The sequence below is a fragment of the Periplaneta americana genome, chromosome 14 (assembly GCF_040183065.1).
Source record: "Periplaneta americana isolate PAMFEO1 chromosome 14, P.americana_PAMFEO1_priV1, whole genome shotgun sequence".
Lineage (NCBI taxonomy): Eukaryota > Metazoa > Arthropoda > Insecta > Blattodea > Blattidae > Periplaneta > Periplaneta americana.
The window spans coordinates 72,298,100-72,318,541 of record NC_091130.1 but is presented as its reverse complement, the minus strand read 5'-3'; the positions used below and the strand labels follow the sequence as shown (position 1 = coordinate 72,318,541).

At 35.0% G+C, this 20,442-nt stretch overlaps 1 protein-coding gene across 3 annotated transcripts in view; it reads left to right on the top strand.

Moving 5' to 3' along the window:
• HBS1 (translation elongation factor EF-1alpha (GTPase) HBS1) overlaps window positions 1-20,442 on the top strand; it is a 116,336-nt gene that overhangs the window by 34,878 nt on the left and 61,016 nt on the right. Inside the window, exon 5 of one of the 3 annotated variants that reach the window (XM_069845575.1) lies at window positions 8,284-10,516. The exons of the other annotated variants lie outside the window; for them this stretch is intronic. Coding sequence (XP_069701676.1) covers window positions 8,284-10,385 — 2,102 coding nt within the window. The 3' untranslated portion in view covers window positions 10,386-10,516. Of the gene's footprint in view, window positions 1-8,283; window positions 10,517-20,442 lie in introns of those variants that run through there. 3 annotated transcript variants of the gene reach the window in all.

Genomic DNA, 20,442 nt, shown 5'->3' with positions numbered 1-20,442 from the left:
AGAAAATAAAATACTTTACAGTATTTAAAATATTTCATTTTTGTGGAATGGATTACACTGTATATTGTATTTATTAAACTACAAAATAAAAAAAAACTTACATCGTCAATTCCTAACGTGGAAAATAGTCTGTTATCTGCTGTTGCTTGGTGTACACAGTCCTTGTAAACTTTCTATGTCCTTCTCAAGAGCCTGTGCTTTTTCGACACTTGAGCCTACATTATCCATACATTCTAAGAATCTCAACACAACCCTGATACTATCAAATGCCTCTTTCACTGTTGGAACACATTCTTCATTAACTTCCTCGTCATCTTCAGCCTCATTTTCTTCCATAGTGGAACCGCCTATCACATCATTGACAATAGCTTCATCTGATGGGATCTAATTCGTTATAACTTCACAGTCAACATAGATGAAATCATTGGCTTCAGTATTAGCAGTTATATGCTGAAGCAGGTCCTTGAGTGGCACATCATCCTCTTCTTCGAACGCCACACATCCATCAGCCAAACCAGCCATCTGGAAACAATTATGTATAGTGACCGTTGACATACTCCTCCATGCTTTGCTGGCAAAACGAACAGCATTCAGAACATTTATTGACGTGTTCTGCTTTGATTCTAAGGCGTGGATTAAATGCAGTGTTACTTCCGTTCTGTAATATGACTTGAAGCTCCAAATTACACCTTGATTCATGGGTTAGAGGACAGATGTGGTGTGGAAGACAGGAAAACCAGCTTGATGTTGCTGAGGTTTTCAACATGAGGATAAGCTGGGCAGTTGTCTACCTAAAGCAGAACCTTTCTTTCTTTCACTGTCAGTTCTCGGTCTCACTTTCGAAGTTCTGTTTCGAAAATTGATGATGTCATCCAAACTTTATTATTGAATTGATAGTTTATGGATAAGTGTTTCACATTTTTTAAGCATCTAGGGTTCCTAAATTTTGCTATTAGCAGCAGTTTCCTCTTCTCTGGCCCTGACATGTTGGCACATGTCCACAACATACTCGTTTTTTTACATTTTCCCACCAACACATTTTTCCCCTCTAAACTTTAATCTTTTGTCCGGTGTTAATTGATAGAATAGACTAGCCTCATCACCATTAAAGATGTCATCAGGCAAATAGCCAGAACAGAATCTTGGTCACTCTGAACTCAACCACTCTGACGTCATTTCTCGAGCCACAGACATTGTTTCTCCACTAATCTTCCCAGCCATAATGTTATGCCTTTTTTTTCCACTTATCTAGCCACCCCTCTGAACACACGAATTCTTCATCCTTGTCAAGTAACTTTGCTAGATGCTCTGCTTTCGTCTTCAGTACAGGTCAGTATACTCCTAAGGACCTCTAAAGAGTAAACCATTTTAGTAATGCTTGGTCAACATCGTCTCGATCAGACAACCAAAATTTTTTAATGTGAGATTTCCTGGAATGCAAACCATTCAGACTTTTGCCCTTGTTTTTCAAAATGTTACTGACAGTTGATTTACTTGAACTACGCTGTCGACCCACGTCCGCTTGCGAAAAACCACGTTCAGTGTCACTTATAATATTCGCCTTATCTTCCAAAGAAAACATTTTATGCTTCGACACCTTTATACAGTACATTCACTGTTTGAACACTAGAAATTGACTAATTAGCAGACATCGGATTCTAGGGCAAATGCCTATTTTGTTTCTTTAGGAGAAAAGTAAAAATAATTATTAATATTTGTTTTTCATGGAAATTGAAAGGTATTCAAAGAGTTTTATAGTGCCCTAAAATGCCCTAAAACGGTTATTAGAGCCTAATTTGTTAATATTCGCCTAAAAATGCCTAACTCACTGTAAAGTTTCGCATTTTACTCTTACTTTTTATAATTTATACATGCATTTACTGCGAAATTTAAGGCATTTAAAAAGTGGAAAGTTTGCTTCACACCGGCCATGAAACCATTGATAAAGGAAACAAAATGTTTTGAATCTCACGACACTCGCAGTAGATTTCACCGAATTTAACATGTTTGGAGGCATAAATGCCGACAAAGAACCAACCTTAGTTTTGAAGCAGGCAACAATCACAACATGTGCTGCTACCGATTCAGAGATATACTATACTATAAAAATGACTGTTTTCGGTCTGAAACCGATTAGCTGTACTGCCCTTCAGAGTGTCATAAAATCACAATTTTTGGAGAAAGAGTGTTTTTGAAATATTTATGAAAAGTCGTAAAACTGCGAATTAGTAGGGTAAACCGTTACAAAATATTTAAAAGAATGGCCCTCCTAGTGTTAACACTACCAGGAAATGCAACAATAAGTGGAACTTTGTATTTTTGTCCAATTGAATCTCAATAACAACGGTTCATTTGAATGCTCGTTAACAGTTGCTCTTTCCCTCACCTTATTTGTGTTGAGAAGTTTTGAGCGGTAGGATGTTTTCCTGTGAAGTTTAACGCGATAATGCCGAAAAATATAAGTGCAAAATCTACATTGATCTGGCAATGGCTAACAGAATATTCAGAATTCACTTATGATGGAAAAATAATATTCTGCAAGATTTGTAGCAAACAGGTATGTAACAATAGTTGAAATATATAAATTCTATTAATTTTAGTGAGTAGGCCTATAATATTTATACATTGACTGAGCTATCCTGAGGTATAATTCTTTTTAAGACCACTACACTTTAACCTTTTAAATTCCGATAGTTAAAGTATTTGCAGGTCATTAAAATTTTGATTGTTCGAACCCACTAACTTTGTGATAGAAATATGGCAATACAACAATTAGGATTTTATTTTAATTCAGTTTACTTTACATTTTTAGATTTCGCTAGAAAAGAAGTGCCACCTAAAGCAGCATGTGCAAGGAGCGGCTCATAAGGCTAAAGCTCAGCAGAAAAATCAACTGCAACAAACTTTACTAACACAGCCTACTTCATCCAATCTCAGCAGCAATTTCTATGCTGATTTAACCAGAGCGTTTGTTGCTGCTAACATTCCCTGGAATGCAATTGAAAATCCGGTTTTAAGACAGTTTTTACAAAAATACTGCAAACAAAATATCCCATCTGAGTCGACCCTAAGAAAAAATTACTTAGACAGAATATACAATGAAACTTTAGCTTCCATTCGGGAGGATATAGGTGATTCTTACATATGGGTCTCTGTGGATGAAACCTCAGATCCTATGAATAGGTATATAGCAAATATGGTAGTAGGAAAAAAACTTAGTCCTGATGGACCTTCGATTCCACACCTCGTATGTGTTAAGGAACTTTCGAAAGTGAATAGCCAAGCCATTGCTTATTTTGTAAATAAAGGCCTACAGTCTTTATACTCAGGTAATACAGACGATTCTAAAGTTCTGTTGTTTTGTACTGATGCTGCCTCATACATGGTTGCTGCAGCTCCACTTCTTAAAACATTTTATCCTAACCTCACGCATGTAACCTGTCTAGCACATGGCCTTCACAGGGTTTCTGAAACAATCCGGAATGAATTTCCTCTTGTCAATTCGTTTATTTCTAACACAAAAAAATGTTTTTGTAAAGCCCCCATCCAGGATTTCAATATTCAGAGAGAACTTTCCAGATATCCCACTCCCGCCTCAGCCGGTTGTTACACGATGGGGAACCTGGATTCAGTCAGTGGTGTATTATTCTAAGTATTTTAAAGAAGTGGTCACAGTTATTGATAAATTACCTGAAACTGATAGTGCAGCGTGTGTGAAAGCAGTGAAAGATTGTCTGAATGACTCACGAGTGAAAAACGATATTGCCTACATAGCATCAAACTTTTCTTTCATACCTGCAAGCATTGAACAATTAGAACGTGAAAAACAATCTCTTTGTAGCCAAATAGCAATAGTAAAGGAAGCTCAATTGAACATACATTCTGCTTTGGGCGAAACTGGGAAAAAAGTTAAAAATAAGTGGGACAACGTATTAAATAAGAATGTAGGATTTTCATTGTTGGAAAAAGTATCAAGAGTGATATCGGGGGAAAGTGTAAATGTTCCAGTAAGTATTGATGTTTCTATTGTACCTAATTTAAAATTTGCGCCTCTCACATCAGTTTCGGTTGAAAGAAGTTTTTCTGCTTTCAAAATGGTTCTCAGTGACAAAAGGCAAAGGTTAACTGTGGAGAATTTAGAAAAAATTCTGGTGGTGTACTGTGCAGATAATTATAATAAAGTCTGAGCATGGAACTGAATTTCAGTAACTTAAAATGAGTAATCTTGATATCAATAATCATTATTTCATTAGTTTCAATATATAAAATTTGTGCAGCTCTGTTTATAAATATAATATAGTATTCTTTTTTAATGTTTAAACATACTTTTTGTGCGTATTTTAGTGTATAACTAAAAATTTCAGTGAAAGAAATAAGTATGATACCTTGATGTGCCTAAAATGCCTATTTTCATTAAAATAGAGCCTAATTTTACAAATTTTGAGCTTATTTTAGGCGCCTAAAACTGCAATTTTTAGTGCCTAAAAATCCGATGTCTACTAATTAGGTAGAAATGACAAATGGTGTTGTGGTGTGATTGTGTACTCAGCCTTGGAATTTCCCAGACCATTGAATGGAAACTGGGAGGGAGTTGGAGATTGAAAGCCATCGGAATTTTACCTGCATTTATGCTTTGGACATAATGTGCGTTCTTTAATAAAAGAAGGCAATTTCGTTTTCTGTTGTTTCAATGCTGTCATAATGGAAATATTTCTGAGAATAAAAGTCAACCTTTTGACTGTGAAGGATTAGAAATAACAGTAGATTAGAGAACAGAATGGCAATTCTTCGTTGATGGAGTGAGGCAAGGTCATCATGCGTTGCCTGGATTTACAGTACAGTTCATTGTCTAGGAATCACAAATCCTAACTTTGTCATTTGACTAAAGGAGTAAGAAACTTGGGAAGTTGTTCTCAACATATTCTTTCAATTTTATACAAGAATGTCTGACTTCAAATAAGAATTTGTCAGGATAAAACTCTTGTAAACATCAATTTTTAAGGTTCACTATTAACCAAAGTGAGGGTTCACTATAAGTGGAAATATTTATGTACTTTTTAATGTATTCGGGTCGGGACCAACGATTTAGGTTTACTATAGCCGAATGTTCACTATAACAGAGTTGACCGTATTTTTAACTTCTTTCTTCTTCTTTTACAATTGAGAGTATTGTTGTTTCAGACAGTGGAGTAAGAAATTTTGTTGTATAGTGTGAAATTGTTTTTTCCCCCTGTGGTAGGACCTTTGTCAATATTTGCCCTGACTCTACAAGCATATTCATATATGTCGCTAATGCCGAGAAACTTATAGTTCATCAGATAATATTCAGAGTGCGCCACACGCGGTGAGTCTACGTTGTACTATGATGATGATGATGATGATGATGATGATGATGATGATGATGATGATGATGAATTGTTAGGATGTCATAGGGGGTACTCGGAGAAAATGTGTATGTTGCCTGCACCACAGGCTTGCCCAACACAAGTTATAAATTCAGGGTGGAGAAGGATTTGAGCCTGGTCCCCATGGCTTATAAGCACAATTCTCTAGCACTGAGCCACTTTGAAATTGCAGTGTGGAAGCTAAGTGCAGCAAATTGAAATAATCGAAGGCATTACCATCAGTGATATCAGAAGGCAGAAAAATCCAACAAAACAGAAATTTTAGTCATATGCTGGGAATTTTTGCAATAAAGAGTTGAATTTGGGATTTTTAGTCCTTTAAATATTTTTTTGTTATGATCTTAATGTGGTATAAATGATAACTTTTAGACTTTTTAAAATTATCTGTACTTTTTATATGAATTACTTTCCTTCTTTGACAAATATTATGAACCAGCAAGTAAACATGTGTGTTTGTTGTGTAACAGATTGTTTCATAGGTGTGTCAGAACTGTGTAAGATCTTTTGTGGACTACAGCAAAGTTTAGAATGCTATATTCTCACTATACAATTGTGCGCAATTCTATTATTATTATATTTTCCATATTGACCATTTGTATAGAATAGATCAATTCTGCTTTACGATATTTGAGCATCTAATCAAGACATTCTGCATGAGTCCATCAGTGATAGCTGCCCATACTAATTGTAGTTAGTTTGTGTAGCTAATTTTTTGTATTTGTTTGTCTGCTGTTGAGATCTAACAGTACACGCACTTTGAGGGGAGGTTTCATCATGAGCTCATTAATATTTCCGTTGTAAATATGAATTGTTCTGAAGTTAGGCTACAAACTTCTGTTTGTACTCAACATTGGGTTTTCTTGCTTGGGAAATTAGAGACATATATTCAGGAAAAAAATTAGTGCTCAGTGCTCTTATTTATAAATTACCATTTAGCATTTTCGCAAAATTTAATGCATGTAGCATAACAGTATTTCAGATGTGAAGTAATAGATCTTACATAATAACACAGTCTTTCAAATTGCGATAATAGAGAAATGCTGCCCAATAATGTAGAAAGACTGTATAAAATATACATAAATGCTCATATAAAAAGAATATACCAGGTGTTTCAGACCACCCGTATCAACCTTTTTTCTCGAAAACTATATGATACTGGTTGTTCATAAAAAATTTTGATAACCAAAACCTGTGTAAAGAATCGATTTATGCTAGTGCCATTTCCCTTAACAAACCGAAAGTAGGGGTACCTGTGGTCAACTTTGAAATTTCAAATGGGAACATGGGTCATTGAAGGTACCATTGGAAACTACTTTTAAAAAGAAACAACTTTTACTGAAACTTTTTTTTTTCTAACTTTTATTGTTTACTCACAAAGCAACAAAAATGGTATCTTCTGAGAAATGTTGTATGTTGTTTTTGTACATACACTCTTCATAGTAAGTGTTCAAAATGTTTGCCACCCTGTGCTAAACAGTGTTCTGATCTCTTTCTAACATCCGTGATTGCACGGAGAACTTCAGCACAGCTGAGAGACCCACTAATTGCAGCAGGAATCAGGTGTTAAGGATGGTTATTAAGACTGCTTTTCATCTCTATGTGACTTACCTCAATTTAATTTGAGGATGATTGTTGTTAGTATAGGGTAGTGTGTGTTCTAGAATTCTTCTATATATTGGGAGTCTGTCAGATAAAATCTATGCAAGTTTTGTAACTATATGACTTTGTTTTTTTACCTAGCTCCAAGATTTTATACTTTGTATTCCAGATGTTAGTCAAATTTTTGTAAAAGTCTCTTTTGATATGATTTTACAGTGATTGGAATCTATTGAAAGTAATATCGTTCTCTACTTTTGTTAATGAGGTGTATGTTTCGAAAATTTTATAGTACCTTGATGTCTGGGGAAATAATGCTAAATTTAAGAATTCTGAATTAAGAAAATCAGAACTAGTTGAAATCAGATTAGAATCATACTTAACGGGTTCAAAATAATACATTTTTTCTTTCAAGGTGATTCCTTCCAAGAAAGTGTCTAGTGCCCCTGGAAGGTGCTTGAAATGGAGTGACTAATGCTCTGAAGGAAATTTGGACCCAAGCAGCAGTGGGTCTTGTTGCGTATTTGACTCAACTGGTTGGTGGAGGAATGAAAAGTAGAAGTGTGGGGATGAACAATAGCACACCCTAGCAGCAGAAAGGAAAATGTTACAGTATTAAAATAATATTGAGCATACTCCTAATATACTTTACATGAGCTGTTCGTAAAGGAGCCATTTTATTTTGTTAGAAATAATTTATTTTCTGAACTAGTGTGTAATTTTTCCTCACAAATCAAATTTGTCTTTCATACTTTAGAAATTTCAACAATAGGGTACTTATCTTTAGTAATCAGTGTGTTTACAAACTGGATTACGTAACAGCATTTTAATCTCCTGCTGCATGGTAAATGGCACCAATGGCGAATATGAAAGCATTGATTATTGTGAGAAAACGAAAGATGGAGTGGAGTGAGTCGACTTTGTTTTAACAAAACTTCAGTGATTTCATAAGTGTGGTAACTTTTAAAAGTGATTTTAATTACGCATCTTTAATATTGTTAAATATACTCTAATAGAATTCGCATGTATAATTTACTTCCTCGTTATGAGAAGTATGGAGAAAGTATTGTTATGGATGATCAGTTCTGCTTAGAAATTTTGACTTCAATTTTCAACTTGTTTCATTTAGATCATCACTGTTTAAGTACAAACAGTGTTCGAGTTAATATTTAGTGTGTAACAACATGGCCTTTTTTCTCTTTTCATGTTCTTCCTGCCTCTGTCCTTTGAACTCTGCTTGGGAAAATGCCATCGATTATTTAATGCCAATTCGAAAGGTAAGATGATGAGTGTAATGATTCCGAAAGTGTTAGCTCTTTGCCTCAGTTTTCAGTTTTTAGCTCTATATCCAATAGTGAGGTTCAGGGTTTGAGGGACAAAGTGGAGAAACTGGAGATCAAAGATGAATTTGTAACATCTAAAGACTCTCAGAATGTCCATTCGCAGCAAAGCTTGAGCAATTTGTCACATCTGAGGGACAACTCAACAAACATCCCTGTTGCAGCCTTCAACAAGGTTGATTTTTACCCCATTTACTCCCGTACAGTGCCCTCATCTGACCAGGATGCATGTAGTGACTCAAGGTCTTGTAGGCAGTTGGGTATCCATAATATAAATCTTTGTGTACAAAAACCTTTAGCAAATTTAATGTCATCTGCCTGTCAGAATGTGTCTTCTAGTGGCTTATTGGTGAGCAGTTCAGGGAAGCAAGTTTTTGATAAGGTAAGTAAATCAAAGATCTCAAGTAATGAATCATCTCCGAAGTTAAACATTCCTAAGTTGAAAATGAAGGTAAGAAATGATTCAGAGAAAGAAAACTTCACGGAAGAAAATGACAATGTATCTACAGTCAAGTTAATGGATTTGCAGTCACAAGGAAAAACTAAAGAGTACGATTCTCCATTAGATTTAACATTTGATGATGATGGACTGTTGGAATTGCAGCCATTGGATGAGTGTGTTCACTTTTCCTCTTTGACTCAACTGGCTGGCAAACATTCAGCAAAGCTACAGTACTCCACACTAGTTGAACATGGAAATATGGATTTAAAAAAGCTAAATACAGAGCAGGAAACTGGTTCCTTTTCTTCACTAGCCGAACTTGCAAGCAGGAATTCACAAAAGCAAGCAACACAGGAAACTGGCTGTGTTTCTTCACTAGCTGAACTTGCAAACACGAATTTACAGAAACAAGAAGCGCAGGAAACTGGGTATGTTTCTTCACTAGTTCAACTTGCGAACAGGAATTCACAAAAACTACAAGCAGCAGAGGAAACTAGTCATGCTTCTTCATTAGCTGAACTTTCAAGCAAACAATTAACAGAACAGTTGGAAGAAGATAGCCAGCTCTCATCATTGGCAGAACTCGCTAAGAAATGCTCATTAAGCGTATTGGAATCGCAATCTCCGAAAAAAGAAACTGTGGTATCATTTATTGAACCTGCAACTGCTCGTGTGAGGAAACTGGAATTACAGTCATTAGATGGTATCCATTTTTCATCACTTTCCACCGAGAATTTGACAGAGATGGAGTCTCCAGAAGGAGATACTAACTTTTCATCACTAGCTGGACTAGCAAATAAACATTCAAAGTCATCAGAAACTAAATTGCAAAGTAGTTGTCACTTTTCGTCATTAACAGAACTTGCAACAAAGCATCAACACGTGAATAAGCAGGATCAGATATCCTCATTATCCGAGCTTGCATCTCAGCATTTGAGAATATTTGAAATGAACAATAGTGACCCGTGTGTGAAGGCAATGATGAAAAGTAAGAGAACACAATCCGATTCCACAGGCGAATTAGACTTGACAACTTGTCTAGTGTCGTCAACAGATCACAATACCTTATTGTCGAGACAGGAATCGGATGTTAAAATGGACACTTTGACTCATACAGTCTCAGAGATGTTAAATGAAGATATGCAAGATTATGAATCAACTTCCATAGAATCTAATTCTAATATTTCCACTGCTGAATCCAGCTTGGCAATCAGATCTGTAAGTGAAGAAGCTGATGTTGATTGGGAGATAGACTTAACTTGTGCTCTTACTTCCCCGAGTTCTAGGTCTTCAAAAACGACTTTGAAATCCAAGCCTGTACTAACAGATTGGAATTTACATGGCTTAGAGCTCGAAATCTCAGATGAGATTCCTGAATTTAAACTTGATTTTGATGTTAGTTTGAAGATTGTGAATCAGATATTGCCACTTCGTAAAAAGATACCATCACCATTTGGCAGAATTTTGTGCAGGAAGTGGAAACCTTTGTCTATTCCATACACTACCACTACTCCAAGGAAACAGAGCATAGGCAAAATTATACATTTCCCATTTACAACTCCTTCTCCTGATGATAAAATAAACTTCATTAGGAGAAAATGAAGTGCAAGAAAATCTTAGATTATGTAATGAAAATTTATGAATAACTAGTATTTAAAAGTTTATTTGGTATACAATTTTAATGAAGTATATAAATCACTGTTATCTTCTGTTTTATACACGAATGCATCTATCTCATGATTAAAATGAGAATTTTTTTTCCTTACATCTGATATGGTTCTAATCTATCTCAACATTATAATTAAGTTTCTTCGAACAGAAACATCTAGAACGTTTCATTATTTCTTTCAAATTGTGTACCTGTGAAGATAAATATTCCGTCTACCACAGTGTTTAAACATTTGAACGCATTTTATAGTTATATGCAATAATCATGTGTTCTGTCCCAATTTGAATGTGACTTCACGAGTACAAAGATAAATGTACTAAATTACTAAAAAGTAATAATTGTTATATCTTTATAACAGTTATTTTGCTGACAATTTAACATTGAAAGTGACAGAGTTATAATTATAAATCCTTGTAGAATAACATATAGTTTTAAATTCATTTCACCTTCATTTTTGCAGTAAGTCATCTATATTCATGTAAAACTTACAACACTGCCTGTTTAGATGATATTATACCACTCAGCAGCAAGTGGAATAATTACAATATAATATTTACTATTTTTAAACAATACATAATTTTAAAGTTTGTCAAATTAGTCATAGATATTGAATTATAGTAGTATACAGTAGTAAGAATTATCATTCAACAGCTGACTGTAACCATCACATTCCATGAAACTTTCTCCACAGTGCAATTTTTTAATACTTCTTTAAATAGACCAGATCAAGTTTAATAAAAATGCTTTCTTTCATGTATGCAAGAGTGTGTGTGAGTGTGAGTACATGTGATTTTATTTTCAAAGTGGTCGATCTGATCTTAAACTTATTTTATGTTATTCTAACTTCATTCTTCTATTACGATTTCGTCATATTTCCCCACTTTTTTACTGTTCAATGATGTTATATTCATCGGTATAGTGGTAATGCCTATGGCTACCACACTAATGAGCCCAGGTTTATTCTTGGGTAGAAATTGAGATTTGTCTTTTCCCCACATAAATTGAATGTGTATCTCTCTTGTCCAATGCTGGCCAGGGACTTATTATGCATAATATTGTACTTGCATGATTACTACAATAACAGGCTATAGGGCCCTGTGAAGTAATCAGAAAATGAAGAAAGCATACTTGGATATTAAATATGTGCCTCAGAATTAACAAATGAAGTACATTAATTGGAAAACAATATTTAAAACTGTAATATGGAATGTTTTCAATAATGAAGCAAAAAGTGTATAATTTTTCAATTATAGAATTTGATGATTTTCTCCACCGCCCCCCCCCCCGGAAATTATTAAATCAGATCATTGTTTATTATTATTATTATTATTATTATTATTATTATTATTATTATTATTATTATTATTTGTATTGATTATTTTAATGATGCTGTACCCCCTGGAGTGTTTTCTAACATTGGTGGAATTGATGATAGATAAGTGGCAAGTAGAGTCTGAGGATTTGCTATGAAATTACCTAACTTTGCCTTACAGTGAGAAAAAATCTAAAAGGAACCCAAGTAAGTAATAGGCCTAAGTCTAAACTGGATTCAAAGCAATGTCTGTGCATGTCCTCAGAATATAAGTTCAGCTCACTAACGTTTGAGCTACACTAGTGACCAGGAGGTATTATATTCCATTGTTGGATGTATTATGTTACAGAAAAGCAACGTAGATTCAAATTAAATTTGAAAATTCCACTTTATACTACCGCAACCCACATTCTACCTCTTGCTGACCTTGTAAGTGCCTTGGAATTGTTGATTTGAAAACTTTCACATTGAAAATAATTAATTAGAACAATTAGTCTCATTGCAAGAGACATCTGTAAACTATTATAGGATGCAGCAAAAATCTGCTTTGTCACTTGTGATTGATTAGAGCTATGTTTATAGCACTTAGTGATTGGGAGAAATATGTGCAAAGAGTAGCACTATTCATTCATTCATAGTTTTCTGCCTTCATCAATCTTCCCTCTTTTCTGCCTTCCTCTTTGTCTCCACACACAATCCATATATCTTAATATTGTCTATCATCTGATATCTTTTTTTTGCCTCAAATCTTTTTCCCGTTCACCATTTTCACCATTCCTTCCAGTACATTCCTCAGTAGGCAATTTCTTCTTAGCCAATGACTCAGCCAATTTATTTTTCTCTTCCTAATCAATTTCAGCATTATTCTTTCTTCACCCACTCTTTCCAGCAATCTTCATTTCTTGTTTTGTCTGTCCATTTCACATGCTCCATTCTTCCGCATATCCACATTTCAAATGCTTCCAATTATTTATTTTCATTTTGTCATAATGTCCATGTTTCTGCCCCAATGTCACACTCCACACACAGCTTTTCACTAGTCCCTTCCTTTGTTCTTATTTCAAAGGTCTGCAGAAGAATGCTCCTTTTCCTATTAAAAACTTCCTTTGCTATTGTTACCCCCCTTTTGACTTCCTGGTAACAGCTCATTTCACTACTTACAGTATACCCCAAATATTTTAAACTGTCCACTTGTTATAATGCCTCGTTTCGAATTAGCATATTTACTTTCTTCATTTTTCTTCCGGTAACCATGGTCTTTGTCTTGTTTTGCATTTATCTTCAACCTATACTGCTCACAGCTGTCATTTAGTTTCAGTGACATATCCCTTAATAAGATCTCCTCTTCTGCTAACAACGCAGATCTTATGCTGCAAGCACTTTATTCTTCTTTCTCCTACTATCATTCCTCTCATGTTCTGGAAAGAGTTCTTCACTAAATCATTCAAGGAGATGTTGAACGGTAGGTCAGACATCTTTGTCATAACTCTCTCTCTACTCCACTTCACTCTAACATTTTTCTTCTCCTATCCTGACTTCAACTTGTTTCAAGTAAATGAGGTTGCCAGGTCTCCCATATTTCGCTTAAATTGTCTTAAATCTCCCAGGTCATGTATTTAGGAATAATTCTCCCATATGTTTTTATTTTGTGAAGATATTTAAATGAAATGCGAGATATTGTATAATTCTTTTTAGATTATCTTCTATAATCGGTTATGCTATGGGCAAAACACATATGTTGAATTTAGTGAAATCATAATGGTTTGATATTTGTTAATTGAAGTGAAAATTAGAACAATAATGCATTATCGGTTATGAAAGTAACAAGAGTGAAGAGTGTATTAATTTTAAACAAATTAAAAGAAATCTCGGTATTTGTACATGTATCTTCGAAATGAGAAGCTACCTACTGTTGATCACTCAGTCAGATCTAATAAACATAAAGTTAATGTTATCTTTTAAAAAGAGAATGTAACAGATGATGTTGGACATCATTTTGAAATCTCCCGTATTTTTATTTCCAAAAGCTGGCAACCCTACATATAAAGGTTACTTAATAGCCTCTTCTGATACCAATCCATACTAATTTTTTTCAGGATTGCTGTAAGTTTATTCCAATCCACTCTGTCAAAAACCTTTTCCAGGTTCACAAATACTACATACACGTCTTTATTTTTCTGCAGATATCTTTCACTGATTGTTCTCAGTAGTCCAATTGCATCTCTAATTTTTTCTCTTTCTCAAGCCAAATTGCTCTTCTTCTAATGCTCTTTCCATCTTAGAATATAAACATCGATTCAGAATAGTAACACCGTGAATGATGGAATTTTAACTGAAACAAAAAGCCTTAATTTGGCATTCTCAGAAAAGGAAGTAAAGGTGGAGTTTGGTGTCATAGATTTGTTGCAGAAAAGAACCCTGTCCGAAGTTTTTTATTCACATTTCTGTTTGATATTCTTTTTCTCAGTTTGTGATATTAAATTATTAATACCTTTTGTTGTTGTTCAGTCAACTGTCAATAATGCATCAGCCAATGAGGTAACTAAGCCAGGAGATGGTGGGGTAGAGTGACCAGATACCTTCTGAAGCCTTATAAATTACATTCATAGATTACATGTCTAATAGTCTGCCTTACAAAATATTACATTTTGTATTTCCAACAGAAAAACTCCGATTCTATTGTACATATTACACAGTTCCATCCTGCACATGTGTTTTATAGTGGTGCAGTGCTCTGTCAATACAAAGGAGCTTTGATTATCATTGAAATTCTGCTAATCGTCATTATTGACAGATCATATGCTGTTACATTTCTCCTGGTTGACTAATATTTGCATAATCTCGAGCATCTGAGTATTTTGCATTATGAGTCATACAGTTAGGCCAGAACTTTGGCGATTCACAACCCTCACATTTGATTATTATTTAAAAGTTGAATCATAGCAAGTGAAGTTTGTTGTCTGTTTTGCAGCTAGTTGGTTACAATAACAGTGTTACCAGTGTGAAACCAACAAAGAGATGTAGAAGTGTTACTCCTTCAAAAGTTAAACTGATTGCAGACATAATAATATAAAAAACTTGGCAAAACCAGCGATCTTTGACACAATTAAAATAATCTCCTGATAATGTAGTGAAAATGAAGCATTTATTATTGAAAGATGAGGTTAGGTGGTTATTGAACAATACAGCATCAGAGTCATATAAGAAATGTATGGATTTAATCATTCTTTTTATTAAATTAAATCCTGTACAGTAATGAGAGACATTTCACGAATACATACTGGTAGTTCTGCTCGAAATTATAACCTCAAAGTAAGGTAATTTTGAGTGCCTAGGTTTCATTTTTGGACTAAATCGTTGTTATAACATGAATTTAAATGATCAGTTGGCATTTTGATTATCGTCCCAACTTTGTGAAACAGATTAATGATTATAATCGAAACTCTTCTGTCAGATGTTACAATCACTTTTGCTTATATTGTTTGACCTGGATTTATATCAAATATTTTATACCTTCTTAGACTTATGAATTACATTCGCAAATTATATGCAAATAGATTAATTCTTTAAAACATATTCGAGTTTTCCAGCGTACAGTTCCATATTAGTACATGAGTTTTGTAAAAGTCCAATGCTGTGTTGGTAGGCTATCACAATCTATTTTAGTGATATTCTTTGGCCTGCATGTATAATATTAAACAGTTGAAAGCTTCTTAGTCTTATTGAATCACATTAATTATAGATAACTTGCCAAAATAATGCTTCTTCCTTCCTAAAGACTCATCTTGTACATGTGTTTTGTGAGAATACAGTGCCCTTATCAATAAAACCATCACAACCCTTAGTGAAGGGTTTTTGTATTTTTAATCCTTTTCTCTACAAGTGCACGTTTCTGTACTAAAAAGAATTGTCATTTCCACTAGGAACTTTGTAATGTGGCTTGTGAAAGTATTGTTCCATATTATAATGATAAGCTCCAGTGGCTGGCATTCCCAACCACTAGAAACCCGTGGTACTCCCAAAACTTCGCCCCAGCCTATTTTTACTTTTGAAAATGCTAACTGAAATGAGGGGGAGATGGAGAGTGTTGGTGGAATGAGAGGGAAACAGGAATACTCCGAGAAAACCCCTCTGCAACATCTGCTTTGTCCACCACAAATTCCATCATGGTCTGGCCAGGAATCAAACCTGGGCTGCCTGGATGGAATACCACCATGTTAGCTTTGAGCCACAGACATAGGAACTGTACAGTGCATACATGATGTCAGAATCTGAATTTTGGAATTATGGGGAATGGATTTTGCTTGTCATTCAGAAAACGAAAGTTCATAATTTTATTTGGTTGTATGTTAAATTATTTAATTTATGTATGCCTTTTGAATAATAATTTAAAAAAGAAAATAATTTTAATACCTTCATGCCGCTCAGATGTTTCGTGTGAAAAATCCAACATTTTCAATTAGATTTGAATCTACAATACTTTGGCACAGAGACAAACAGTATGGACACTATTCTACCAAAAACAAGCAGGGAATGTAGCATTGTTAAGGGACTTGATAGGTGATTTTTTTTTTCCTATGGTGAAATGTAATAACTTTTCTCTATGAGACATTGTACAGACTCTAATAATGCATCCCTTTCCTTCTGGTCTTCTTTTTATAAGTGAAGTTGTCAAATCAACTTGCGTTGTTCAATTTATAAGGTATATGAAGAATAATTTAGAAGAAACCTTTTAGTTTTAACAAGATACATCGGAAAGTCATTGACTTCAGTGTGCTCAATTTTTTTATGCAAGTTTTACAGAACTTTTTGTGTGTTTTATGTTTCCTAAATATGGTGGTGTTTTAACATTTAGAATAGAATATTTTTCAGTACTAGTGATAATGAGACAGTTTAGTGAACAAAACAGCGTTCAACACATCATTGTTTAACATTTACAGAATTAAGTTAGGATTATTATGCTATAGGACAATACGTAGTAAGAATTTTATGAAGCATATATAAGCATAACATTAGAACCATGAAAGATGTAAATGAAAATATAAATTTTCTTGTACAGTAGACCATATTGAGGCCTTCATTTTCTCTCTCTCTCTGTCTTTCCAATTGAAAGTAGTATAGGGAAGTTCTTTACAAGGGCCACTGGTTATTACCTCTTGCACAATTGCTTTCTCTTTCAGCCATAAGTTGTCTGCTGGTAAACTGTAACCTGCTTTTCAAGTTAAAAGTAAGAGTTATATTTGGAATTTACACTACATGTACGAAATGATGACCATCTGCCTATTCGTAATCTTATTTATCAAAATTGAGAAGAGTTTTTCACGAGAAAGCTCAAGAAGATTCTGATTCATATTTCTTCAAGTTCATCTGTGGGTAGGAATTATTCATAAGTAAGCTTGTCTTGTATCGTTTCAAATTAGCAAATTCCAGTAATTTAATAATTCTTTATATATTCATTATCTTTATTCTACAAAAATTTTATGCACAATTGCTTTCTTACAAATGTAGATCAAATAACACAGTGAGCACTACCGGTAATCAGACACAGACTCCAATTTTTTACTTTCATATTTCGTAGTAGAGAAAATATAATGCTGCAAATACAAATACAGTGTAATTCTAATGTAGTTCCCACATGCTGACTCCTGGCAAGTGATAATGTAAGAGCCAAGACTATACGTGCAATCGCACAAAAAAAAAGCAATCCCTGACTATACAATGTACACTTGTCAAAATGAAACTGGCCTGTCTCTTGAGCAGTGAAAATTTTCTAAGTCCCTTTGGGTGAGCATGCAGTTCACTACCATAAACCTCTCTGCGCTGCTTTAGTTAACTCCATAATACAAGGTGCTGATTTGGGCTACCTTCACAGCATGCTTTGAATCTCCGTAGTGAATTTTTTGTTTTGTCCTTTTATTTTTTACAACTCCTTTTAGTGTAATATAATCAAATAATTTTGCTTATGTTAACTCATGTTACTTACAGATAATTACAAAATTGGTGAAAATTTGTGGTTATAATTCCAGGAAATCAGGATATATTTTGTCATTAGAATTATGGTTTTTCTTCTTGTTTACAATTACTAAGTTTAGGCCCTAATGATCACGGATTTAAATTATTATAATAATCATATTCCGTGTAGCACAACTTGCAAATTAATTATTGCCAATTATTTATTTAACCGTCAAGATATTATTTACTGAATGTTCCTTAAGCAATAGAGTGTAAACCAGCAGGAATTAATAAAATAATTAACACAGCATTTTAATACCTCCACAGCATGCTTGGCGTGGAGCAGTGGTTAAGCTACTTAACTTCTATGCAGACAGTTCGAGTTTGAATCTTCGTAGTGAAATTTTTGTTTTGTCCTTTCTTTTATTTTTTACAACTCCTTTTAGTGTAATATAATCAAATAATTTTGCGTATGTTAATTCATGTTACTTACAGATAATTACGAAATTGGTGAAAATTTCTGGTTATAATTCCAGGACATCAGGATATATTTTGTCATCAGAATTATGATTTTTCTTCTTGTTTACAATTACTATGTTTAGGCTCTGATGATCACGGATTTAGGTTAGTATAATATTCATATTACAACTGCAAATTAATTATTGTCAATTATTTAACCGTCAACATATTTACTGAATGTTACTTAGTCAATAGAGTGCAAAGCAGCAGGGATTAATAAAATAATTAACACAGCATTTTAATATGAAAGCCCCTATTTGTCGTCTTTAGTGTTACTTCCATCTAGTGTCAAAAGTTTCTATTAACATGAAAGAAATAATGAAGCGAAAAGTATTCTAAGAAAAAAAAAAGACGAAAACCTGTTATATTTTCACTGATGCATTTAAAAGGCAACAAAAAAAAATTTACTAACTCCACGAAGATTTGAACTTATAACCTCATGAACTCTTAGCTATCGCTCTATAAACTACACTAAGAGTTTTACTGCAGTCAGAATGGCATTGTAATGAGCAATGGTCATACTCCACTTGAGAATCTGTTATACGAGGTCTGTCTAAAAAGTATCCGACCTTAAATTTTCCCGCGCGAAGTAGTGATTCTAAGGCGGCGCCAATGTGCACGGTGGAAGGAGGAACCGTAATGCACATGCTTGAATTTTTTCACCACATTCGCTTGTGCCAGTCACTGGCTGGTGGTCGCCAAGTAAGGTGCTGTTCTAAGTGTTTGTCGGATTTAGTTTTCTCGCAAGATGACTGAACGAATTGAGCAAAGATACTGCATCAAATTTTGTCAAAAGCTTGGTGATTCTCAAAGTCAAACAATTCGTAAGATTCAACAGGTGTTTGGGGAAGATGCGATGGGTATAACACAAATTAAAGAGTGGTTCAACCGATTCAAAGATGGCCGCACATCAGCGGAGAGTGAGCAGCGTTGTGGCAGGCCCCAAACTGCTCGGAGTGCAACTGTTGTTGAGAGGGTGCGAAATTTGGTGATGGCAGATCGTCGTTTGACCGTGCGGGAGATTGCCGAAGAGGTTGGAGTGAGTAAAGATTCGGCACATGCAATTTTGCGTGATGATTTGAACATGAACCGAGTGGCTGCGAAATTCGTGCCCAAGTTGTTGTCCCCGGAACAAAAAGACCTCCGTCGTGACGTTGCACAGGACCTTCTGGACACCGCCAACACTGATCCTGGGTTTCTGAACACCGTAATAACTGGAGATGAGTCATGGGTGTACGGGTACGACCCAGAAACAAAAAGACAGTCGTCGCAATGGAAGCATCCCGAGTCTCCAAGACCGAAGAAAGTGCGGCAGGTGCGAAGCAAAATCAAGGTGATGCTGACTGTTTTCTTTGATGTCCGTGGAATTGTGCATCACGAATACGCATCGGAAGGACAAACGGTGACAAAGGAGTACTATCACGATGTTCTCCGGCGACTCCGTGATTCAGTTCGGCGCAAAAGACCAGACATGTGGACGGGGAACAACTGGCACTTGCATCACGACAACGCCCCCGCACATTCATCCCAATTGATCCACACTTTCTTGGCCAAACATGGAATTACAACCGTTCGCCAACCTCCCTACTCTCCAGAAATGGCTCCTTGCGACTTCTGGTTGTTTCCAAAATTGAAGACACCACTGAAAGGATCCCGTTTTGAGAGTAGAGAAGAGATAATGCGGAACGCGACGACGGAGCTGAACACCATTCCAAAAGAAGACTTCCAGAGGTGTTTCCGGCAGTGGAAGGATCGGTGGGCTAAGTGTGTGCAAGCACAAGGGGCCTACTTTGAAGGGGATTATGGTCACAACCCCGTCAGGTATTTGAAATATTTTTTCTGGCTAAAGGTCGGATACTTTTTAGACAGGCCTCGTATAGTGTTTGTGTTACAATATTCACTGTTTAAACACTCTGAACAATCTGTCTGTTTTAAATCTCGTATATGAATTATTTTCTCAGAAGATTTTAGTGATTAATAGTTGTGTTCCCCATTATAACTACTAGACGAATATACTCAATCTTTTGAACAAAGCCTGGCTGTCCCGAGCGCTCACGGAAATACCCGATTCGAATTTAATCTCTCAGTGCTGGCCACTTTCATTTTGACCAAGTGTACATTCATGGAAGTACTGTAAACAGCCAAGACTATACCATGCACTTGCACAAAAAAAAAAGCTCTGACTATATAATGTACATGCAGGGAAC